Raw genomic sequence first — 26,534 nt, 5'->3', positions numbered from 1 at the left:
GGAGAAGAGTGTAGAAAAGAAGACTATGAGTAAAGGTAAAAAGAAGGAAAATTAGATATGACATATAAAATCCAGAAGGCAAAATATTAGAAGTACTACCTGTGCAGTAATAACACTAAATGTTAATGGATTAAACTCCCCAATCAAAAGACACAGACTGGCAGAATGGATTAAAAAACAGGACCCATCTATATACTGTCTCTACTCGAAGGACATGAGAGCAAGGACACAAACGGACATCTGCACACCAATGTTTATAGCAGTATTATTTACAATTACCAAGAGATGGAAAGAGCCAAAATGTCCATCAACAGATGGGTGGCTAAACAAACTGTGGCATATACATACAATGGAATATTATGCAGCTGTAAGACAGAATAAACTTATGAAGTATGTAACAACATGGATGGACCTTAAGGACATTATGCTGAGTGTCATTAGCCAAAAACAAAAGGACAAATACTGTATGGTCTCACTGATATGAACTGACATTAGTGAATAAACTTGGAATATTTCATTAGTAACAGAAACCATCAGGACATAGAAATAGGGTAAGATATTGGGTAACTGGAGCTGAAGGGATACAGATCATGCAACAGGACTGAATATAAAAACTCAGAAATGGACAGCACAACACTACCTAACTGTAATACAATTATGTTAAAACACTGAATGAAGCTGAATGTGACAATGATAGAGGGAAGAGGGCTGGGGGCATAAATGAAATCACAAAGAAAGATGGACGATAAAGATTGTATAACCTAGGTATAATCTAGGAATGCCTAGAGTGTATAATGATAGTGACTAAATGTACAAATTTAAAAATGTTTTTTGCATGAGGAAGAACAGAATGTCATTACTGCAGGGTGCTGAAAATAGATGGTAATTAATATTTTAAAATTTTAACTTATGTGTGAGGCTAAATAAAAAAATGTTTATTTCGTACAAAATTTATATTTTGACTAGTGCATCTCCTAATATAACCTATGTAGATAGTTGGTTGAACAACATAAGTACATGGAACCTTGGGTAGGACATGAGATTTTATTGGTTTGTCCAGAGTGATGCCCCGATGAATCCCAGAGTGATTTGATCAGTGAGTGGAAAAGTATTTGCAAAGTGAGAACCAGGAAAAAGTCAACCTCCCCAAGTTGAATTATTGATAGTCTCACAAGCAGTGCAGACAACCAAAGCTATAGGCTGAGCCCCCAGTCTTGGGGTTTGTTCACATGAAACTTAATCCTACAAAGGATAGGTCAAGCCTACTTAAAATTAGGCCTAAGAGTCACCCCTAAGAGAGCCTCTTTTGTTGCTCAGATGTGGCCTCTGTCTCCAGCCAATACAACAAGCAAACTCACCACAGTACCCCTATCTATGTGGGACATGACTCCGAGGGCTGTGGACCTTCCTGGCAACGTGGGACAGAAATCCTAGAATGAGCTGAGACTCAGCATCAAGGGATTGAGAAAACCTTCTCAACCAAAAGGGGGAAAAGTGAAATGAGACAAAGTGTCGATGGCTGTGAGATTCCAAACAGAATCGAGAGGTTATCCTGGAGGTTATTCTTACCCATTAAGTAGATATCACCTTGATATCCAAGATGTAATGGAGAGGCTGGAGGGAATTGCCTGAAAATGTAGAGCTGTGTTCCAGTAGCCATGTTTCTTGAAGATGATTGTATGATGATATAGCTTTCACAATGTGACCATGTGATTGTGAAAACCTTGTGTCTGATGCTCCTTTTATCTACCTTGTCAACAGATGAGTAGAACATATGGAATAAAAATAAATAATAGGGGGAACAAATGTTAAAATAAATTTAATTTGAAATGCTAGTGATCAGTGAAAGGGAGGGGTGAGGGATATGGTATGTAAAAATTTTTTTCTTTTTCTGTTTTTGTTTTATTTTTCTGTTGTCTTTTTATTTCTTTTTCTGAATTGATGCAAATGTTCTGGGAAATGATCATGATGATGAATATGCAACTATGTGATAATGTGATAATATTGCGAATTACTGATTATATATGTAGAATGGAGTGAACAAATATTAAGGATGTTTGCATTTCTTTCTTGTAATTTTTTATTAATAAAAAATTATTTAAAAAAAAAACATGGACATCAGAATAAAAAAAGAGATCAAGAAGACACAAGACAAGCATAAAGATGAATTTGAAAGAATAAACAGAAAAATAGCAGATATCACAGAGATTAAAGATACTTTAGACCAAATAAAAAATGTGCTAGAGATGCCCAACAACAGATTTAAAGAGGCAGGAAAAAAAAAGTGACCTAGAGGACAAGACAATGGATTTTGAACACACAAAAGAGCATATGACAAAAAAGATGGAAAATTTTGAATTGGATCTTGGGGAAATGATGGACAAAACAAAGCACACAAATATAAGAATCATCAATGTCCCAGAAGGAGAAGAAAAGAGTAAAGGGCTAGGAAATTAGTGGAGAACATATGGGGGAAAACTTCCCAACCTTTATAAAAGGCATAAATATGCAAAGCAAAGAAGCCCAAAGAAGTCAAAATAGAACAAATACAAATAAGCCTACATCAAGATACATGCTAATCAGTCTGTCAAGTGAAGAGAAGCAGAATATCTTGAAAGTGGCAAGAGAAAAACAATCTACTACATACAAGGGAAACCACCTAAGACTGAGTTTGGATTACTCAAGTGGCACTATGGAGGCAAGAAAGCAGTGGTATGATATATTTAGGATCCTGAAAGAGAAAAACCTCAAGAAGAATTCTGTATCCAGCCAAATGTCCTTCAAAACTGAGGGAAAGATTAAAATTTTCACAGACAAAGGCTGAGAGAATACATCAACAACAGACCAGCTTACAAGAAATACCAAAGGAAGTTCTGCTGGCTGAAAAAAAAAAGAGAGGGGGGTTCTGGAAGAGGGCACAGAATTGAAGAGTACCAGTAAGAGTAACCTAAAGGATAAAAACAGAAAGAGGGAAAAGAATATATAGATCTGACACATAAAATCCAAAGGTGGATTCAAGAAATGCCTTTATAGTAATAACCTTGAATATTAATGGATTTAACCTACCAATTAAAAGATACAGATTAGCAGAATGGATTAAGAAATATAATCCATCTATATGCTGCTTACAAAACATTCATCTTAGACAAAAGGATAAAAACAGATTGAAAATGAAAGAACAGAAAAAGACATTCCATGCAAGCTGTAACCAAAAGAAAACAGGAGTAGCTATATTAATATCAGGCAAAATAGACTTTAAATTTAAAGACATGAAAAGAGATAAAGAAGGACACTGAAATTATTAAAAGCACTTTCTCTGATCACAATGGAGTGAAGCTGGAAATCAATAACCACCAAAGAACAAGAACTTTCACAAATATATGAGATTAAATAACACACTCAAACAATGAGTGGGTCAAAGAAGAAATTGCTAGAGAAATCAGTAACTATCTGGAGATGAATGAAAATGAGAACACAACATATAATAACTTATAGGATGTGGCAAAGGCTGTACTGAGAGGGAAATCTATTGCCCTAAATACCTGTATTAAAAAAAGACAAAAGAACAAAAATTGAGGACTTAACAGCTTACCTGGAAGAACTTGAGATAGAACAGCAAACTAAATGCAAAGCAAATAGAAGAAGAGAAATAACAAAATTAAAGCAGAATTAAATGAATGGTAGAGCAATAGAAAGAATCAATAAAACCAAAAGCTGGTTCTTTGAGAAAATCAATAATATCAATAAACCCCTAGGCTGAGAAAGAGAAAAAAAAGAGAGGATGCAAATAAAATCAGAAATGAGAGGGGTCTCATTCTTCAGGATCTGAAGAAACTTTTTTAAAAAAATCATAAGAAGATACCATGACAACTATACTCCAAGAAGCTAGAAAACTTAGATGAAATGGACAAATCCCTGGGAACACACAAACAAGCTACAGTGACTCAAGAAAAAATAGAAGATCTCAACAAATCAATCACAAGTAAAGAGATTCTATCAATCATCAAATATCTTCCTACCAATAAAAGCTTAGGGCCAGATGGCTTCACAGGGGAATTTTATCAAACATTCCAAACAGAACTAACACCAATCCTGCTCAAACTTTTCCAAAAATTTGAGGGAAAAGGAGCACTACCTAACTCATTTTATGAAGCTAACATCACTTTAATACCAAAACTGGGTGAAGATGCTACAAGAAGGGAAAACTACACCAATCTCTCGAATGAACATAGATGTTAAAATTTGCAACAAAATCTTAACAGATCGAATTCAACAACACATTAAAAGAATTATACACCATGACCAAGTGAGGTTTATACCAGGAATGCAAGGATGGTTCAACACAAGAAAATCAGTTAATGTAATACAGCACATTAGCAAATTGAAAAGGAAAAATCATTTGATCATCTTGGTTGATGCTAAAAAAGCATTCAACAAAATTCAACATCCTTTTCTGATAAAAACACTTCAGAAGGTAAGAATCAAAGGTAACATCTTCAACATGATAAAAGGCATATATGAAAAAGCTCATAGCCAGCATTGTACTCAATGATGAGAGGCTGAAATCTTTCCCCCTAAGATTGGAAATGAGACAAAGATGCTCTCTGTTACCACTGTTATTCAACATTGTACTAGAACTTCTAGTGAGAGCAATCAGGCAGGAAAAAGAAATAAAACCCATCCAAGTTGGAAAGGAAGAAGTAAAATTTTCATTATTTGCAGATGACATGCTATTATACTTGGAAAATCCTGAGAAATCTACAACAAAGTTACTTGAGCTAATAAACAAATTCAGCAAGGTGGCAGGTTATAAAATTAATGTACAAAACCCAGTAATGTTTCTATACACAAGCAATGACCTAACCAAGGAATCAATTAAGGAAAAAATTCCATTGAAAATAGCAACTAAAATAATCAACTCTCTAGGAATGAACTTAACTAGGGATGTAAAGGACTTGGACACATAAAGCTACATAACATTGTTAAAAGAAATCAAAGAAGATCTAAATTGGTGAAGAGACATTCCCTACTCATGGATAAGAAGGTTAAATGTAGTTAAGATGTCAATTCTACCCAAATTGATCTACAGATTCAATGCAGTGCCAATCAAAATTCCATCAAGGTGTTTTGAAGACTTGGCAAAGCTAGTTACCAAATTCATCTGGAAGGGAAAGAGACCCCAAACAGCTAAAAGCATCCTAAAAAAAGAAGAATGGAGTGGGAGGGCTAATGCTTCCCAATTTTAAAACTTATTATAAAGCCCCAGGGGTCAAAACAATGTGGTGCTGGCACAAAGATAAAAGTATTGACCAATGGAATTGATTCAAGAGCACAGAAACAGATCACCAAATCTATGGTCAACTGATCTTCAACAAGATTCCCAAATCCAAAATAGTCTTTTAAATAAATGGGCATGGGAGAACTGGATATCACTGGCCAGAAGAATAAAAGAGGGACCCTTACCTTACACCTTATGCAAAAATTAACTCAAATTGGATCAAACATCTAAACATAAGAACCAGTATCATAAAGCTCCTAAAAGAAAATGTAGGAAACATCTTCAAGACCTAGTAATAGGAGGTAGCTTCGTCAACTTTATACCCAAAGCCCAAGCAACAGCAACAAAAAATAGATAAATAGGAACTCCTTAAAATCAAATGCTTTTGTGCCTCAAAAGGCTCTATCAAAAAGATGAAGAGGCAGCCAACTAAATGGGAAAAAATATTTGGAAATCACACATCAGATAAAGGTTTGATTTCCTGTATACATAAAGAAATCATACAACTCAACATCAAAAGAACAAACAACCCAAATAAAAAGTGGGCTAAAAATATGTATAGACATTTTTCTGAAGAGCAAATACAGATGGCTAAAAAGTATATGAAGAGATGCTCATTCTCATTACCTGTACAGGAAGTACAGATCAAGACTACAATAAGATACTACCTCACACCTACAAGAATGGCTGCTATTAAACAAACAGAAAGCTACAAATATTGGAGAGGATGTGGAAAAATTGGGACATTTATACACTGCAGGTGGGAATGTATAGTGGTACAGCTGCTATGGAAGACAGTCTAGCCAATACCTTGACTGCAACTTTGTAGAATACCCAGATAAACCATGTCCATATTTCTGACCTACAGAAACAATGAGATAATAATGTATTGTTTTAGCTAGTAAATTTGTGGTAATTTGTTATGCAGCATAGAAAGCTAACACACACCCTAACAACAGAGCCTCTAAATACATGTAGCAAAAACTGATAGAACTGAAAGTAGAAATAGACAATCCATAATTATACTTGGAGAATTCAACACTCTTTTCTCTGTTATCGATAGAACAAGTAGACAGAAAATCAGTAACATATTACAGACATGAACAACACTATCAACCAATTTGACCTATTTGACATTTACAAAACACCACATCCAACAGCAGACCAATACGCATTCGTTTCATGTGCACACAACACATTCACAAAAACTGGCCATATTCTGAACCATAAGACAAATAAAAAATTTAAAAAGAACTGGAATCATACAAATTATATTCTCTGACCATATCAGAAATAAACTAGAAATCATTAACAAAATGATATTGAAAGTCCCCAAATATTTGGGATCAAAGAGGAAGTCTAAGGGAAATTAGAAAATATTTAAATTGAGTCAAAATGAAAATATGGTATGTCCAAATTTGTGGGATGCAGCTAAAGCACTGTTTAGAAGGAAGTTTAAACAGTAAATGAGCCCCTTATCATTAGAAATGTTCAAACAAGCTGAATGGCCTCATCTTAGAGGTATTTCCTATAGTGAATAAAACAGGTGATTCCCATACAAAGTGAGATTGTACTAGATAATCTTCTAAAGTTTCTTCAGACTCTGAAAATTTTTATTTATTTGGTTTCAAAAGAATCATGGCTATGTTTTAAGAAGAACTTGAACTTTCAAATTTGCTGTCCTTTTAATTAGTGAAACTTTCTAGATATGCCCCTAATATAGGTAGTCAACATTGTTTTCCCTTACAATCAATAAGAAAGAGACTTGTTCTAGTAATCATGAAATTCAAACAAGTTGCATATATTTTCTCTTCTGTTTACAGCTTACCAAGTGACTATGCACACCAGGGACTATTTCAAAGGAGGAGAGAAACTATCACATCCAGCCTGTCTTATTCTGCTAAAAATGGAACTACAAACAAGGCCGGTTTCATGGGCATCCGACTTCCCAGTTAAACAGGGGCACCATGTTTTGGTTTTACATTCTGCTATTACCACTTTGAAATTCTTAAGAATTTAAGAACAAGAATGCCCCACAAATTCTTTAAGCAGTCTTGACTACAGTCTTTATCTGTAGTTCCTCACCACCCACTCACTACTTATTATCTTGCAATTTGAATTCTGTCTTATACTAAAATAAAATTCTCTCTTGAGTCATCCACTTCTTAAAGACCAATTCCCATAGTCTCTCCTTCATCCTCATCCATGTTAATCAGTCTGGAGCAGCCAGCATTGTTGACAGAGCATTTTTTTAAATTTCCTATTTGGTTTCCATGACTCTATATATAGAGTTTGTTTGTTTGTTTTTTCTTATCTATGTGTTTGATAAAGCCACATAGAATGATGGAATGAAGTGTCACAATATATTGCCTCAGAGTTTATCATTCCCTAGAATAGGCCTATGTACAGGATATTTATTACTACCTTACTTTCAGAGTCAGTAACAGAGTTATTTCCAAATGGATGGTATTAAAGGCTGAACTAAGTTCCTACCTGGCTGATATTTCAAATCATATGCAGAATTGTTTTTGTTGTTGTTGCTTGTTTTGTTTTACTTAATATAGCAATGTAATGCAGAACATACCAAGATTTTCATCAGCTGAATATATAAATGGTCTTAAATTTCCTCGTGTCTCCTTCACAAAATAATCAATGACGCTGAAAAGGTTTGGAAGTGTCACCTGTAAAAATAGAGAATGAGGGAAACCTCAACTGAAATTTAAAGGAAATTATTATGTATGTCCTGACCTCCAGACAAACATGTCAATACCTCACTTCGATGGCTTATTACATGACATAGTTCCACCTATCGAAGCATCTCATTTCCCTTTCTTAACCATTTTCAATGTCCTGTTGGGGAATTACCTCTTACCCGGTGGATATATATATATATAGTCTGCTTTACTATATTTAGCACCTGCTCTCCCCCATCAAGTTATAAGAATGTGACTCAAGTTAGGCCAAAAAATGCTTCCTTCCTGAAATTTGAATCTTGAGTAGAGGAACAAGGAAGGATAGCAGCTTCCTAGTCAGATGATTTTTAGTACAAGTAACTGCTTCCTAGTCCCTGAAGGTTTTCTATTCTTTCAATTATTCTGCATGCTCCCTATGTTCTTAAAATAAGTTCATTTTTACTTAAGTTAACCATAGTTGTTTTCTTCTGCTTGAAGTTAAATAGCCCATAAAACCAGAGAATGTAAGCATTTTAATATCTCATTGTAATAAGATACTTAGTTTGGGGTAACTGAAAAGTATTTTCACCCACTAAGCCAATATTTTCATGCAAGTAAAATCAGTTTACACCTAGATGTCCAGGATCATCTCGAAGAAGAAAAATAATTCACAAGAAGACATCTGGTTGGGAGAGAGGGTCCGTAAGAATGAAAACTGAAAAGACAGTTCAGGCTGTTAGCCTTCCTTGCACTGTGGACTGTATGAGCTAATGACAAATAAATGTACCCTAGTTTACCAGTTGCAGAAGCTCATTCTTCTTCCCTGGCTATTGCCTCCAATATCTTGGTTTTCTGTATTATTCTTTAGCTATAGTTCCCATCTTCCTTCATTAGAAATTTTGTAAAAGCCCAGTCAGGCATGAATATGAGAACTGAGAGGCTCTGGGAAGCATTTATAACAAAGTTGTAAGTGGGATATATGAATTAGAAGCTCCTTGCTCTTGGCTGAGGTCACTCCTACACTTCAAGGGTTTTAGTAAATTTAACCATACTGTTCTTTCTTCAATTGGATCAACACATGGTTGCCTGGAGAAACAGTGGATCTAGGAGTTCAATTTCTGGGAAATACAAATATCTTCATGGCCCATCAGTTCCCTTTAGGTGTTACCAGATATACACTGTCTGGCCCCGTCTCTCCCATACTGTAGCCTAGGATCAGAGAGCTATACTCCCTTTTTCTAGCATGTTGGAACTGAGCACATCATCACATTCTCATTGGTTGAGAGTATAAAAACCGATTTTCTCATCTGTGTAACAGGCATAACAATATCTACCTCAGGGTGAGGATAAGGATAAAATCAGATGATACATGTAAAATACTTAACTTTGTGCCTAACACAGAATTGGGTGGTAATAATATTGTATCAACTCATGATAAGTTAGGTGAGATGGGAGAAGAGTTGCAGATAACGGAGAAACCCTTTCTTCACTGTTACGTTGCTACCAAGAGGGATTTCTGAACTGTTATATGGCAGTTGTTAGAAGAGAAGGCATTCAAAGATTTCTTCCACTAGAAATACATTTACATACTTATAACTGAAAGATATAATACAGATATGTAATAAAATTATTTTTCTTTCCTTGAAGTAAATATGTTGATAAAGACTTGCAAGGAAAGAAAAGTAGAAGTATTGGAAGCAGATTAACTTCTACTTTGCCTCATCCAGCTGTTTTTCCATCTCAATTCTCACCTAGTTATCTGTCACCTCCAGGGCTCCTTACATCGCTATGTTTCTCCAGCATTAGTTTCTTAGGCAAGAAGTCTGCTTTTTCACCTTTCTTTGGGTCCTGTTAGGTAGGTTTGGCAGGAATCAGGAGAAAGTTTATCAACAACAAGGAAATAGTACTTACAGGTTTTTCCAGTTCAATGGTATAGTTTTTTCCCATGCCCATTACTTTATAGTGCTTGATTCTTGGCATGCTAAAATGAAACAAATAGTTCATTTCCATTAGATCAGACTATTGGATCAATGCAAACTAAAGCAAGTATAAAATGTCACCTGTATAGTAAACCTATGTTCTCATGATTGTGGTTTGGCAAAAAAAAACTTATGGTTTTTGGTTTTCTACTTATCTGCCCTGCTACATCTCTTTTTTAGGGTTATACACTATTGGATTAAGAAATCAAGGTCATTGAGTGGGTGAATGAGAAAGAGTAACAAAGTGAGAAAAAAAGCATCAACAACTATCAACAACTAAAAGTTTCAGGGAGAAACTTTCTTTAAATGCCAATAACTTTTAAAAGACAGGCATAAAATTCCATGTAGATATGTACACATCAACTATATCTACTTTACATTAAAAAGGGAAGAGGAAAAAATATTGAAAGAAAATTACTTTCTACTTCACTTCATCACTGGTCTGATCAGAAATCTCTCAATGACTATTTTTCCTGCCAGCAATATCACCCTGGATATTTGCTATCTTCAGTGCTGACTTAGAGATATGGAAAATCCTAGGTTTTAGGTACTACATGAATACATAGTTGGACTGTAAGTATAGCAGGTGAATCTTAATATCTTCCTGTTCTGCTGTCACATAGCACTCTAAATCATTACCGTCCTAAACAAATGGCCTTGTATTGACTATGAACTGCTTAAGAACAAGATGCACATTCTATTCAACTTTGCATTCCAACATTAGGCACACAAATATTTATGGAAATGAATTTTTAAAATATTGAGCCCACATCTATCTGCTATCAAGTAAACAAATTTATACTGAGAGTAGAAGTGGCGTCCATGCCGGTTTCTTCTGAACAACAGTGTGTTTGTATTGAAATACCTTGATTCAGATGGCAAGAATGTTAGGACCAAAACCTTTTTTTTTTTTAAGAAAAAGAAAACACACCTTTATTTTCTCATTCGGTTTCTTATTTCCCTTATTGTGATTCCTTATTGAATATTCTAATGATTTTATGTCAGTGAGATCATATAATATTTGTCCTTTTGTGTCTGGCTAATTTCATTTGACATATCTTCACCAGTATTGTCGTTATGTATCAGAACCTCATTCCTTTTTACAGCTGAATAATAAATGCATATACCATATCCAAAAGTTTTTTTAATGTTGAAAAGTTAACAGTATTTATCACTCTTTCATTTGCTTGAAAGATAAAGCAATTCAACATCTGTCCTGTGTACACAAGCTGTCCAAAATACAATTGTCCATAAGGTTAAACTTGCCTGTAGCGTCTTCCCACCTTCCTCTGTTTCCAGTTCACACTCCTCTAGGACTGAACTACACAGAGGTCTCCTATTTAAGGAGCTCTCTCTTCATCCACTATTATGTCCGAATCCTCTCTCGGTTTTATATCGCACTGAGAACAGCTTGTAAGTTCATTATAATGGCTTATTCTAGAGTTTTACTACCTAAACATGGCATAACGCATAGCCTACCAAAATCCCTCCCACAACAACAAAAAGCAATGTGCTTTAATGCTGATCCTTTAGGAATTCCTGATGAAGAAAACGTTTTTGGACAGAGGAAGTCTCCTTGGCGTGACTGGCTTTGTCTTTAAATTTTGTCCATACAATTAAAAGATCTCCCTATTAGTAACTTCGCATTAGTAATTATTTTTGAAAACTCTCACCATTACCACATAGAATTCCTTATTTCTGTGAAATTAGTGATTACTATTCCTTAAAAGTCTAATAGAAAGCTTGAAGGATACGGTCTTTATAAGCAGAAAGATCAGCTTTCTAATTTTGTTTCTCATCTGTGAGTTCTCTGAATCTCCTTTTCTTCATTTATAAAATAGAGGAGGTAATGCTTGCCTTACAGGGTTGCTGTGAGTTAATGTTTGTAAAGTCCTCAGAATAGTTTCTGGCACGTATAAGCATTCAGTAAATTATACCTATTTTTTACTACTTTTTAAATGTATTGTTTTGATTTAATAATTTCTGTGAATCTCAGTGTCTTCATTTTTACAAATATTGTCTGTCTCAAAGAAGTTACTGTTCCTAAAGTAAATGTTTGTCAAGCATTTCACACAGTGCCTACAAATGATACTCTACAAATGGACTAGTGATTGTTGTTGTTAGAAATATCCATCATATTGTCACCATTATCATTGCTCGTGACAAAGTAGCAAAGGTCAACACGGTCTCGTGGAACTTCTGGCTGATAGGATTAAATTCTGAAGCAGAAAATCAAATGGAACACAAATTCCATTAGATTTTGATTCTCATTTTAGACCTTTGATTTGTCTTTGAAAAAATTTGTTTTGTTTTCAAGGGAATAAAAGGGGAGATTAAAAAAAAAAGATTAATAAAAAATGCTGTATTACGGTTTCCTGACTATGACCTCCAGAAAGAAGTAAATTCTATTAAATATTTATAGCCATGAATATAGTTATAAGTTCTTGTTCTTAGCTTCTGACCCTAACTTTTGCAAAGGAGTGAATTTTAGGTTAATATTTTCTAGTGTTTCCTGGACTAATGGCTTTCCAGAGTATCTATACAGTAACAGCCTGCCACCTGGTCATGACAATTTTGAGAAAATAAAACAATATCAGGAAGTTTGTTGTAAGTATAACTTTGTGTTTTATGAATTCACATAGCACGGGGGTGGGTAAAGGTAGATGATATTTGATATCTAGAGAAGAGTCACCTGATAATTTGGCATCAAATTAATTTTGTTTTCTCCTGAGAACTACTACCTACCCTCCTACAGCTGATTGGTTAACGGATGAGTCTGTTTTCAAGCACTGCTTTGTAAACCAACATGTTCTTTTCAACGAGTGTTATCCCAGACACACTCATTTAACCTGCATGATTGAACATTTAGTCTATAATCTGTAAATGAATAAATTGATTTTGTGGGTAACGCAGATTCTCCCCTAATAGTATAGATTCTGTCAAAATCTTTTCAATTAAGTTCTACAGCCTAAAAAATTAAGTTAGAGTTAAAATTCTAATCCTCTCTACAATTGCTGTCCTTCAAATTAAGTGATTTGTTAAACAGAATATATCATTGTCAGATATTCTAAATAACCTGTTTGGAGGTGTTAGAGACACAAGTAACAATCCTTGACATGATAAGAAATATTTGGCTCATAGGGACAGCTTCTGCAATAAAACATAAACTATTCCCCAAAGCCTAAATAAGTACATGCTCACTCCAATGTTAGAATGTTCTAGTTTGACCATTCTACTTCACTTCTTACTTTCTAAATATGAACTTTTGGGGGAATGATTAGAATTTTCCCAGAAATATTGTATTTTTATGACCATCAGCTATATAAAATCATGAATTTCCACATGAATTCAAATTGAAAGTGGTTTACTAAAACTAGAATTTCACAATTTTGTTTGAGCTCCTTAGCCAGACTCTTTCACTTAAGTTTGAATATAACTTAAATACAAGACAAGTATAAGTAAAAACTAAGAAGTAGATTTATATCTTAAGTATAGAAACTTACTGTGTTTCATCACAAACCATACCATAGCAAGAAGATGCTGTATTTCTCAAAGCTCAATTGTATGGAAAATGGAATGCAAAAAGTTGGACTACTTTAAAAGAGGTCAGGCTACAATTTGGCAAGAACTATACAGTCTTTTACAGCCATTAGCTCTTAGGAACTTGCTTTTGGTTTTCAGGTAGAATAGTACCACAGGCTTCACATACAATTGGATCAAACAATCAAACTGACCAAGAAAGGAATAAATATGAAGGAAAAAGTAATCACCCTTTTGTGTGATCTAATTTAGCTTTCAAGACTTTGGATTGAATTTCTTTTTGCAATTCTCAAGACTTTTGGGTTACAAATCTGCTAGATAAATTTTAATTCAATTGTAAATCCTCATTTTTAAAAGTAGAAGTAGGGAATTAGTGAAATTCTGTATATTATATGATACTCTTGTTTTATTTCCTAAACCCTAAAAGGGCAAGGTCTTTGACGAGAATATACTAAACAGAAAAATTCACTTTTCTCCCAGGAGTTCTTCTAAGATCACTAGCATTTAATGTCATTCATAACTTTAATTTCCTTTGGGTTCATTTCAAGATAGACAATTAAATTAAAAATCAAATAAACTGTATCAAGATAACCTATGATATTCCATTATACTGGTTGAAAATCCATTAACTCTTAATGTCAGCCTATAATAAACATAAAATATCATGAAACCACAAGAACAGGTTGAAATAGACATTTCATTATGTAAAAAAACACACACATACATACACACACATCCTCTTATACACACACACACAGAAGGAGGATCTGATTTACCATCTAAAATTCTTGCCATCTGTTCAGTGTACATGGCTAGTACATAAAGACAAATCTCTGTTTATACAGAGTAATTGGGAAGTGCATGAAACTTAAGGGGTAATTGTTAGGCCTGGAGGACAGGACCCATCCCCCCAAGATATAAACTACCTCTGGCAAATATTTCAGAAAGTCTCTCTCACCCCATCCCATACCAGCCTGGCATCTCCTTCACCCTCCATCGGCTGCCCTCTTGCGATAACCTCCCATTGCTCAGCCATCACCCTCTGGCAGATGCATTCTTGCATAAACTCCCCTTACTCACTGTCTGCACTCTGGCATTTACAACCCTGCATGCCTAAGGCAGCCTTTAAATTTTAAACTTTACCAGTGGAAAACTGCTAACTCCTAACTTAGCCCCCTATATCTGAAAACTAGGCAATAGACCCAAAAACCATAAAAACCCTATCTTTGCCACCTTGTTGGGGCCATTTCTCTCTCTCTTGAAACACTGTCTGGGGGGTTCTGTTTCTCCCTGAAGTAAAGCCTTTGCCTGAACTCCTTTGTCTCGCCTCATTCCTGGTGAATTTGCTGAGTTTGCCTTTCAGTAATGGCTTATACTAGCAATGCAGCCATAATTTTAATTTTGTTCTATAAGTTATTGTTTTATTGACTTTTATTTACAGTCAGTGTCTTCCTACTTAATATATCTAGAAATACTGATGTTTATGGGTTAGATTGATAGATTTATTGATAGATGTGTTATGGCTAAAAAAAAAAAATAGAGTAATATTATTCCAAGCAAGAATAGCAAATTCAAGAATCAAAGTTCTGTTTATGCTTTTATATGAAAGATAATCATTTATTGAATATTTTCATATACGGCAAAAAAGGAACACAAACTTAAGTAAATCTTTGTTTTACTTAAGTAACATTAACATGTTACTTAAATGAAAGTAACATTTCATTATGAACAATGAGAGTATTAAGTAAGCCAGAATCCCTATAGAAATGCAAGCATTCATAGACTCTGAGAGCTAGAATGAAATTTAAAAGATCTGGTTACCCAGGTACACAGAAAACTCACTTTTTGCATATAGATGTTATTGACTTTATCAAAGGTAAACCATTTTATCAGAAACATCATTAACTTTGATGAGAGAATCCTTAGTGGTCCTTTTCATAGATGTCAGATGATGTCCCTTCTTTATTTATCATAGTTTAGTGGCTTCTTGCCTTTACAATGACCTGTAAGGTTTTGAGTGTTCTGTGCCCTTCTCCACTTCTGAAATCTCATCTTCTACCGCTTTATCCTTGCTCACTCCACTGAAGTCACAGTGTGAAGTCTTTTTGTTCCTTGAACAATGCTAAGTATGCTCCTGCCTGAGGGCATATGCACATGCTGCCTGGAGTATTCTTGCCCCAGGAATTCGAATGGTTTGTTCCCTCACTTCCTTCAAGTCCCTGCGTAAATGTCAGTTAATACAGTAGTTCTTCCCTCACCATTCTATATGAAAGCAACTATAGCAACCACAAAAATTCTATCTTTGCATTACCCCCGAGAAATCCTCTCTCTCTTACCCTGCTTTATTTTGCTCCATTGACCCCACCATACCTACAATATTTTTAGTGATATGTGTTTTTGTAGTCCATGTCTACTCATAAGAATATGAAGCTCCTTGAAAACAAAGGCACTGTTTTGTTTGCTGTTGTATCCTCCATGCCTATAACTTTCCATGGGACATAACAGCTACTCAATCAATTACTTGAATTGAATAAATGAATGAACAACAGAACTGTACCCAGAAGCCAAGTAGGTTGCTCATTCTTCTTCTTCCCTATTGCAAATATTAGCCAGGGATCCATCTTTAGCATTGCTTATATGACACTCCCTCTCTATCTTTGGTTTCATATTTTTAGCCCCAACAGAACACATAGCAGGTGCCAATATGAACTTGTATGATTTTACCACCTTGGTGATATCATGCTTTTTAATGATTCCATAAATTTTTAAATTAAACATACTCTATCTCCTGTCGGACAGTGATGGAGTAATTTCTACTGTCACTACCAGGCCTCAGGATCATATTTCCCAAAGAAGGGTTCTTCTCAAGCATCTCAGTTGCTTCTTGTCGGGACACTATATAAAAACATCTACAGAAATGAGAAAAAAACAAAACAGAATTTTTTGTTTAACTGATAAAAATTATTACATGAAAAAGTGCTACTACAATGGGAAAGATGGCAGCATGAGATGCTTCAGGGCATCTCCTATAGAGATGTTCCCTATAGAGGCTTTGAACAACCAACAAAAGTGGGCAGAAATATCTTTCTCAAAGCTCTGGAAAGCAAAGGACTGCACTAACAGGGCAAGCACCAAATCAAGAAAAAGTCTACTTAAAAAGTGATAGGATCTCATGGTGCCCTGGCAGGAACTTCCCCTATCTCTCACTAGCTCAGTATGGAGCCAGCCTGCACTCCTACTATAGATTCCTGGTCCCAGTTCCAGAGGGAGCAGAGTAAGGTTTGTGCACATACTGAAAGCTAATACACCTTCTCCAATCTGTCTGGTGGTGGCCAAAGGACTTGCCATCCTAGAACTTGCCCTGTGTGTAGGAAGCAGCTCACAAAACTATCCTACAGAACTCTGTAAGAGAATATATTAAGTTGTGCTGCCAGAGGCAAGGGATTGCTGACTGTAGGACATACAGTGCAGTACCCAGGACCATGATGAAACATTCTAAGGAAGAAGGGACATCAAGAACTGTGTAAATTGGGGAATTCCTACTGCCTTCTTTGCATGCCCAAGATAAGATGCATGTGCAAAAAGGATCAGAGAGGTCCCTATACTTTGACCTGGATCTATTCGCTAAATGCATTGTATGGATAAACTCTGAAGAAGAGCACTGTCACAAGTTAATCTGAGAAGGCTGGGAAAGGTATTTTCTTTCTTTTCTTCTACTTTCTCATCATTTTGTTTTGTATTTTTGTTGTTGTTAGCTCCTGGCAATCAAATAAAGTTCTGTTATAATACTAACTGGGTACAAGTTAAAAGAAAAGACCCCTCAAATCTGAATTCAGTGATAAATACATTAAAATGGCAAAATACCCAGGTTTCAACAAAAGGTTCTGAAAGGATACAATGGCCCAGGCAGAGGAGAAAACATAAGCATTAGAAACCATCAATGAGGAGGACCAGAGCTGGGACTTTTTAAAAAGTGGCCTTAAATGCACTCAAAGAGTGAAAGGAAAACATGGACAAAGAACTAAAAGAAATCAGGAAAATGATTGATGAACACTAAGAAAATGTCAACACAGAGATGGAAATTATGAAAAGGAATGACACAAAAACAAAGACAATAGTAGCAAATTGAAAATTCCCTGGGTTGTTCAACAGAGATTGGAGCTGGTAAAAGAAGGAATCGGTTCACTTGAAGATAAGACAATTAAAATCATCCATTCTGAGGAACAAAAAGAAGAAAGAATGAAGAAAAATGAACAGAGCCTGAGGAAACTGTGGGACACCATCAAGCATATTAATATGTGCATTGTGGGAGTCCCATAAATAGAATAAAGAGAGAAAAGGGAAGAGAGAATATACAAAGACATAATGGCTGAAAACTTCTCAAACTTAGCAAAAGATGTGCATGTACACAAATGCAAGACACTCAATGAACTTCAAACAGGATAAACCCAAATAGACCCACACCACAGCATATTATAATCAAACTGATTTGAATTCCAAAGAACTCTGAAAGCTGCAAAGATGAGGCAATGTGTCATGTACAAGAGATCCTCAATAAAATTAAGTGCTGATTTCTCCTCAAAATCTATGGGGGCATGAAGGCAGTGTGATGATATATTTAAAGTGCTGAAAACAAAAAATTGCCAACCAAGAATTCTGTGTCTGGTGAAACTGTCTTTCAGAAATGAGGGAGATTTAAAAATATCTCCAGACAAACAAAAGCCACCATATTTTTGGTCCATAATTCCACTTTTTACTTTCTACGGGATCTAAAAGGCGAATGTATAAAATGTAATGAAAATCCAATGATTTAGGGAATATAATACATATACATGTAATTTGGGATAAGAACTCCACAAAGGCTGAGGAACAGAGGGTACAGGAACATAGTTTTTGTATACTATTAAAGTTAAGTTGTTATCAAAGCAAACAAGACTGTTACCAATTTAGAATATTAAATATAAGACCTATGGTAACCACAAACAAAATAGCAGAGAACATGCAAGCTCATAGAGAGAGAAAGTAGACTACAGGTTGTCAGAGGTTGGGGAGCAGGGGAAATGGGAAGTCAATGCATAATGGGTATAGGGTTTCAGTTTGGGGAGATGAGAAAGTTTCTCCAGGAGCTAACAAAAAATGAAACACCTTAGTAATGTAAAGTACTGAGGGTACTGCACTATTGTGAAAGTGATTAATCCCACTGAATGGTGTCACTGAATGGTGTCCCTGGGAGTAGTTGAAATGGAAAAGTTTATGTTGTATATACTTTCCCACAATTAAAAAAAAAAAGAGTAACTAAAAAGATAATGATAATTAAATACAATACATGATTCTGGATGGGATCTAGCAAAGGAGGAGAAAAGGCTCAAATGGACATTATTGGGATATATGAAAAATTGAAATATAGATATAAGTTTTAGATCAATATTAAATTTCTTGAACTTGATAACTGCACTTAAGGTAGTTATATAAGTGAATATCCTTGCTATTAGGAAATGTACACAGAAGCATGAAGTTTTAAGGGAACATGATATATACAACAAAATTCAAATATTTCAGAGAATAGATTGGCAGATAGATAGATAAATAAGTAGGTAGGTAGATAGATAGATGATAGAGAGACAGCAAACATGGCAAAATGTTGTTGGGTCTCTGTATTTAGGAAAGTAGGGGTATATTGGAGTCCTTTTTATGGGGTTTGCATTATTTTTGTAGCTGTCCTCTAAGACTGAAAGCATTTCAAAATTATAAACAAAAAAAACGGTTACTAAACTATTTTGAGATTTGCAGTTATTAACTTTTCTCAAAATGTCAAGGGTTATTATTACAACTACAATTATTGCAAGGCTGTGTCACTCTGAGTAAGCTAATGCTTAAGACCGTCTTTCACTCATCTTTCAAAAGCCACTTCCTTTAACTAAAGAGGACATGATTTATTAATCATTAAATAATCACCATTATCACTTGAAAATCTATAGGAATTAATAATGTATTCCTACTCTCCTAGTTTACAATAGGCTCTTGTAATAAATAATATTTATTGTAAGTTATTCTGAGATACAAAACATCTCTATAATTGCCTCTCTCATATGGTCACTGTTTTAAACATTAATATTTAAGAATATGTCTGAACTCATCCCTTTGGCATAATAAAGCTTTCTTATGGTATTGTTACGTGTAAAATAAAAAGTAAAGCACTTTCCAATTTTATAATATATATTATATTCATTGAAATATATAATCATAGAAAAAAATCTGACAGGATATGCGATATACCAAACAGTTAAAAACAATTATCTCAATGGTAGACAAGGGATTATTTCAATCTTCTTTTCATTTACATAGTATTTCATTTATATAGTATTTTTATTGAGAAAAAAAGAAAAAGAAGCAAATCTATTTGACTTTCAACATTTGCCACTAGATTCAGCTAAAAGTGAAAGCTGGCTGGTTTCTGTGATTGTAGTACGGCTAGAATAAGTATCAGAAAATAATGTCATGTGTTTTGCCCAGTGTAAACACCAAGACAGATTAGACCAGATGGTGTGGCAATTCCCTGTAAAGAAAAAAAAAGGGAAACAAACACAATTTTAGTTTGTTTGCAACTTTTGGACATCCTATACTCTTTTCTTGAACTGCTGTTGAGTTAAAGTAATGTAATTATTTGGTTTATACATTAACAACCAAGCTGTTTTCAAAGTCAGCTTTGTTTTTTTTCCTGCAAAGTCCTAGTTCATTAAATGAAACTAATTCTCAAATTGACCAGATTAATTAATTGGAATTTGATTTGTTAAATTAATAATGATTTATTTTCTGGAAGAGATTTACATAGAAAACAGTTATCAAAACAGGTTGCTTTATTTCTGGCATTTCAGTGTATGTTAAATAAAATACAGATTGTATTTCATATCTTAAAAAAAAAAAGAAAGAAAATGATGTCAAAGATGGTACCAGGGGACGGGCTACGGTGGCTCAGCAGGCAAGAATGCTCGCCTGCCATGCCAGAGGACCCGGGTTCGATTCCCGGTGCCTGCCCATGTAAGAAAAAAAAAAAAAAAAGATGGTACTAGGACAAGTTTCATTGACAAGAAAACCAAGATTTCAGGAGGAAAGGACTCAGAGGCTTAATCACACTTCTCAAAACTATGAGCAAAAAAACTGTAGAATATTGCTGCATTCAGCATGTTCTACGTTTCTTCATATTTCCAACAACATATGACACACCCAAGACAACTCTGTGTACAAGCACAAAACACAACCTCAATGAGTAGCCACTCAATGACTGATTGGTCAATTGACTGGAACATTTCAGGTCTTTAAAATTATTTGGTATAGTTTTCTGATAGAAAATCAGTCAATCATAGAGCTACATGGTGGAAAAAAATTTCCTTTCTCTTTTAGAGTAGTTTTATTTAGGTTTGAGCTCTGGCAAGAATACTATTTGATACAAAGGTGTGGGTAGAAGGGGATTTCCTGTGTGGTAAAAGAGTTGGTTCAAATCTGCATTTTGTTGATCATGACATAGAAGAGGAAATGTGGCATGTATTCAGATAACACAGTTTATCCCCAAGGTAGCTTACTGTTCCTATTTTAATGAGGTCAAGCGACTAACTCTCCTTGCTAACTGGAAATTAATATGTATCAATCTAAGAAATAAACTGGAGTTCACAGTGGACTTACGCTGGCATAGGATTCAGTACATCCACGTAATCTTCAACTGTTTCCTTTTCTTTGTCGACAGATGTACTAGGCAGCCACTCTGTCTCAATTCTCCTTTTCTTTTCTCTCTCTAGGACTTCGTGCAGTCTAATTACTTGCCCAGGTAGGAGTGGCACATGTTGGGGAACTGACAGCTAAAAAAAGCAATTAAAATAGTAGGCAGATGAGAAAAAAAGAAACTGGCTGGTATTAGCAAAGATGAGCCTGGGTTTGGCCCTAAGGAGCTTTAGTTATCTGACAGAGATGGAGGGATAGAATTACCTGTAGGGGATCTTTGTTTGAGGTAGGTATCTTAGAACTGCCTCTAAATTGACTAGAACCTGCCCGGAATGCCTGGCTTTCTTCCAGGAAATCTTCCTTTTTTTTGGTGCGGTCTCAAAGCAGAGTACTCCTTCCTTGCACTACAAGCTAATTCGAATCATTCCAGATCTGTCATTTTTCATTCTGAGCTCACTAGTCGGTCACTGTCAGGGAAGTTCCATAGCATCTGCCGGGTGGGTGCTCGGTTATCACACAGGTAACCTGGAATAAGCTCCACCAGCTTTATGAGGAAATGCAATTGAAATGGAACCATTCATTAGTTGACCAAGGAACAACAATCTGAAGTCTATGTTTTGGTGTGCTTTGAGAGCATTTCAAACTTTGCTTCAAATATTAGGAATATGATACTGCTCTACTTTTTTAGTTTTTTTAAAAATTTTACCTTTTCTACGGATGTATTTCATATTGATCTACATTTGCCTGCCCTATATAATCACCATGACTCAGCCTCATTATGACCAGCTTTGTGGTCGTGGAAGGCATAATGTGAATAGTAGAGGACCTTTCTTTGTATAATGTTACCTACTCTGCGTTTGAAGGCAACCATGTCTCATTATCATCTTGATCCAAACTAAGGTCTCCAAGGGTGTACAAGACAACCCATTAAAGTGTGAGAAGAAAACATGAGAACTCATTTTAATTTACTTATTATCTTATTCTTTGTAACCCCTAATATTATGTTTCATAATGAACATATTGTACCCATAGATTTAAAATAAATAAAAAAAATTACTAATAGGGATAAGCAATCAAAAAGATTTAGAGACCATTCTTCTAGATAACTGAGCCAACTAATGACCAGGATGGCTCTTTCCTCGTATACCGAACCAGAAAATAATAATAATGGAGGGGGGACTAAGGAAATAGTTACTCCTTGTTAATTGACTATTATATCTTAGACATTTCACATGTGTTTACCCTCACAGCAATGCTACAAGTTAGGCATTGTTATCCCCACTTTACAAATGAAAAACGTAAGCTCAGAAAGATAAAATAATTTATCCCGGGCCACATAGCTAGTAAGTTATGGAACCAGGACTCAAACATGGGTTTATATGATTCAAAAACAGCAGTCTGCACTTCTCTATGTCTCTCACTAGAGCTCTCCCAACAAGTATACAGTGTGACTGTACATGCAAGAATGCTCAGGAATCACAGCCCAAACACCATTTATACTGCCCAAAATTTATTGAGGCAATTTTACTTCTTTTAACAACTCACCTAAATTTCATTTTATATTCTACAATGTATATCTGTATACAATTTAAAAAATAGTGTTCTTATCCTTACTTCAGGGGAAAAACTGAAAGCAAAGTTTTGGTTAAAATGCCAGATATATTGAACAGTGAATAAAGAAGTATTTGCTGAGTCCCCTTGGGGGAAGGGGGATAAAGGGGGAAATTTTCAACTTCCCCATTTGGAGAATTCCTGACATTCTTGTAAGCAATGGGGACAACCAAATCAATAGGCCAAGCCCTCAGTCTTGGGATTTTAACCCTATGAAACTTACCCCTGCAAAGGATAGGCTTACTTACTTAAAATTAGGCCTAAGAATCAACCCCAGAGAACCTCTTCTGTTGTCAGATGTGGCCTATCTCTCTCTCTTAGCCAACACGGCAAGCAAACTCACTGCTCTCCCCCTCTCTATGTGCAACATGACTTCCAGGGGTGTAAACCTCCCTGGCAACATGGGACACAAATCCTAGAATGAGCTGGAATCAGCATCAAGGGATAGAGAAAAACTTCTCAACCAAAAGTAGGAAGAGAAAAATGAGACAAAATAAAGTGGCTGAAAGATTTCACACAGAGTTGAGAGGTTATTCTGGAGGTTATTCTTATATAGATATCTCCTTTTTAGGTTATGGTGTATTAAAGTACCTGAAACTGTAGAGCTGTTCCAGTAGCCATGTTTTTTGAAGATGATTGCATAATGATATAGCTTTTGCAATGTGACTGTGTGATTGTGAAAACCTTGTGTCTGATGCTCCTTTTATCTAAGTATGGACAGATAAGTAAAAAATATGGATAAGAAATAAAATAATAGGGGGAACAAAGGTTAAAATAAATTGAGTAGATTGAAATATTAGTGGTCAAAAAAAGGAAGTGAGTATGGCATGTATGAGTTTTATCTTTTTTTTTTTCTTTTGCTGGAGAGATGCAAATGTTCAAAAAACTGATCATGGTGATGAATACACAACTATGTGATGATATTGTGATATAACCATGCCAAGAATATTTGTATATCAGGACTGTTTGTATGTCAAGAATGCATGTTTGTTCATTGTTTATAATAAAAATATATAATTTTAAATGTCAGATATAAATAATGTACCAGGAAAATCTACCCAGGTTTTTCCAGTGGTTTTAGTGTACTATCAGACATCAAGTCAAATATCCTTGGGATACTTGTACCCCAATTTGAAAAGCACCATGCCACACCGTGATGTTTACCTATAGCAGAGATAGTGCGAAGAGTTTCTCCCTTACCCCAAGTCAGTATGTCTTCATGTCTTCAATTGACCTACTCTTCTAGCTTCCTATGACTTCCCTATATGGTAATTGACCTCCAACTTTGACCTGTTAATAGCTGAAATCAAGAACCAGCATCTATCCTCTCAGAAAAGTACAGTGCTTGTTGCATGTGACTACAAAGTCTTTACCTAGCAACTAGTTTTGCACGAAATCTGTGTTCAATTGGCCCTAATAGGCATGGATGGTTTTCATATCCTCCCAAATTTTTAGATTGGGGTACTCTTTTGCAGGCTAGTTATCAGAGTACCTCATATTCCAAAAACTGTTGCTAAAGTGGCTTTATTAAAAATAAAGGTAGTTATCTTGAGGCAACATTTAACCATAGGCTGTAGATCTTATTATTGGTCTTTGATAAGATCCCACAGAATTGAACAGATAAGCATTCTTTTGTCTTAAGACCACTAAGCAAATGTTTAAAGGTCACTTTCCACTTTAAGGGTCTCTCAGTTATATAGCTTATGTTATTTACAAAATCCATCTTAGTTTTCATCTTATAAATATGTATTAATAAATAAATATTAATTAGAAAGGGATTGGAAAGCATTTTAGCAGGTGTAGGTAAACTACATATAATAGAATATACAGTAGACCCCTGTGCTAACAGGATAAGACCAAAGAGTGCCTCTTCCTAACTACTCGTTATTTGCTAGCTTGTTGCCTGGTTTATTTCCTTCATAACAATTGTCACAATATGAAATAATCATTTACTTGTTTATTTTCTCTCTCCCACTCTCCTCAACCCACAAGAATATAAATTTCATGAGTAAGGGCAAAGGGTTAAATCTGTCCTCTACATTTGCTGTATCTTCAGCTCCTTTCACCAGGCATGGCTCATAGTAGGTTTTTAGCAAATATTTGTTGAATGACTCAATCAGTCAATCAAAAGTAATGACCTTCATACCTCTGTTACCGTAAGAATAAAACCTCGCCACTCTTCTCCGCTTTCTGTGTTCTCTGTCTAAAGATAAAGACGAAAAAGAAAAAAGCATGTGAATGGGTATGAACATTAACACTTTTACTAACTTCAAATAACTTTTTAATTTTATATGATTATGAGATTCAAAACATGTAATCCATTAAAACCAGTAATATTGACAGAATGCATATCCAACTGAGGCACACTGTTTTAAAAATTCAGTTGTAATATTTCTTAAATCACTTAAAATCAGTGGAAAGGAATTTTTATTTTCCTTTTTTCTAGAACTAGCAATGTATTTTATGAAATATTTCAATCTTTTTTTTTGTCATAAGTCAGAAGTGTAAAGCTTTAAACTGTTTTCTGAACAAGCAAAATTGTACAAATTTACTCAACTCAAAAAAAGATTTAGATGTTAACAAATTTGTCTCTGCAATATGTGTATTCATGATTATTCTCCCTAGAGGTATTGCACACTGATTGACTGTAAGTTTGGCACAGTCAGGTAGGACTGCTATAGCCAGTCCTTAGAGATTTCCAATTCTCACCTCTTAATACTGCTGAGCCTAATAATATCAGTCAACATCTATTGCATGCTTCTAAGTGGCAGCTATTCTAAGCACTATTCTCAGATTAGTTGATTTAATCTCCATGACAAGTTCTCTGAGAAAAGTAGCATTATTTTTTATTTTATTTTACAGATTTGTTAATTCAACAAATATTTATTTAGTGCAATTTATGTGCCAGGAACTATTGTGGGTACCAGTTCACACCAGGAAACAAAACAAAATTCTGACATTCATAGAGTTTAGGGTCCCAGATAAGTCCTGAAACCTAACCCAGCCTCTCCAGAACATCAGCTAGTTCCATCTTCCTACCCCATGTTAGTGACAGACCTTTCCAATATCAAAAATTCAGAATTGCCACAACCCAAACAACCCCAAAGAGAGGGATGGAAAGATCAAAGGCAATGGTGGAATTATACATAGAAGATAGGATTTAACAAATGAATATGAATGCTGAATCATTAAATTGATATTTCTTTTAGTCTTCAGTATTTTAGAGCAACTAGAAGTAAAAACCTAAAATTGTAACCCATGTCAAAGTCTGAAATACGTTTGACAACTAATTGTGCTGCTGTGCTTTGAAATTTATAGCTTTTTTGTATATATGTTATTGTTCACAAAAAAGAAGGGAAAACGTTGATTGTAATGATAAAAAAGTATTTAAGTCCCATAGCCTCCTATATTCTGGAGCAACTAGAAGGAAAAATCTGAGAAGATCGTGTGGTAGCCCATGACAAACTCTGGGATTTGTCCTGTAACCACTTCTTGAAGATTGCTTTGAAAACTATTGCTTTTTTTATTTCTTTGCTTTTACATATGTTATACTATACAATAGAAAAAGTTAAAAAAAATAAAAGGGGGGGAGTGGAGAAATAAGGAGGACATTGGGAAATCTAGTAAGTTAGATATTACTTTAAGTTTAATGTTAAATAATTTTCCTTAAAATTTATAACGCAAAATGTCTGAAAAAGGTTAAGAGTTGGGATTATTTAATCAAGTGAGGAAAAGGCT

At 35.0% G+C, this 26,534-nt stretch overlaps 2 protein-coding genes across 4 annotated transcripts in view; one reads left to right on the top strand and one right to left on the bottom strand.

Moving 5' to 3' along the window:
- The window catches only part of UBA6 (ubiquitin like modifier activating enzyme 6), a 127,307-nt gene extending 119,861 nt beyond the window's left edge, over window positions 1-7,446 (top strand). The window contains exon 36 of one of the 2 annotated variants that reach the window (XR_013165897.1): window positions 7,102-7,446. Coding sequence is in view for 1 of the 2 variants with exons in the window: in XM_077137007.1 (XP_076993122.1) it covers window positions 7,102-7,113 (12 nt within the window). In the remaining variant the exon portion in view is untranslated. The remainder of the gene's footprint in view (window positions 1-7,101) is intronic. The other variant, XM_077137007.1, reaches the window with a different exon arrangement.
- The window catches only part of STAP1 (signal transducing adaptor family member 1), a 57,172-nt gene that overhangs the window by 19,418 nt on the left and 11,220 nt on the right, over window positions 1-26,534 (bottom strand). Inside the window, exons 4-8 of one of the 2 annotated variants that reach the window (XM_077137009.1) lie at window positions 24,943-24,999; window positions 21,150-21,322; window positions 16,250-16,378; window positions 9,862-9,931; window positions 7,863-7,959 (exon numbers count right to left, since the gene is read on the bottom strand). In XM_077137009.1, the coding sequence (XP_076993124.1) occupies window positions 7,863-7,959; window positions 9,862-9,931; window positions 16,250-16,378; window positions 21,150-21,322; window positions 24,943-24,999 (526 nt within the window). The remainder of the gene's footprint in view (window positions 1-7,862; window positions 7,960-9,861; window positions 9,932-16,249; window positions 16,379-21,149; window positions 21,323-24,942; window positions 25,000-26,534) is intronic. The other variant, XM_077137010.1, reaches the window with a different exon arrangement.

Source organism: Tamandua tetradactyla, chromosome 19 (assembly GCF_023851605.1).
Source record: "Tamandua tetradactyla isolate mTamTet1 chromosome 19, mTamTet1.pri, whole genome shotgun sequence".
Lineage (NCBI taxonomy): Eukaryota > Metazoa > Chordata > Mammalia > Pilosa > Myrmecophagidae > Tamandua > Tamandua tetradactyla.
The sequence above is the reverse complement of the archived record's forward strand: the minus strand, read 5'-3'. Positions and strand labels throughout refer to the sequence as shown.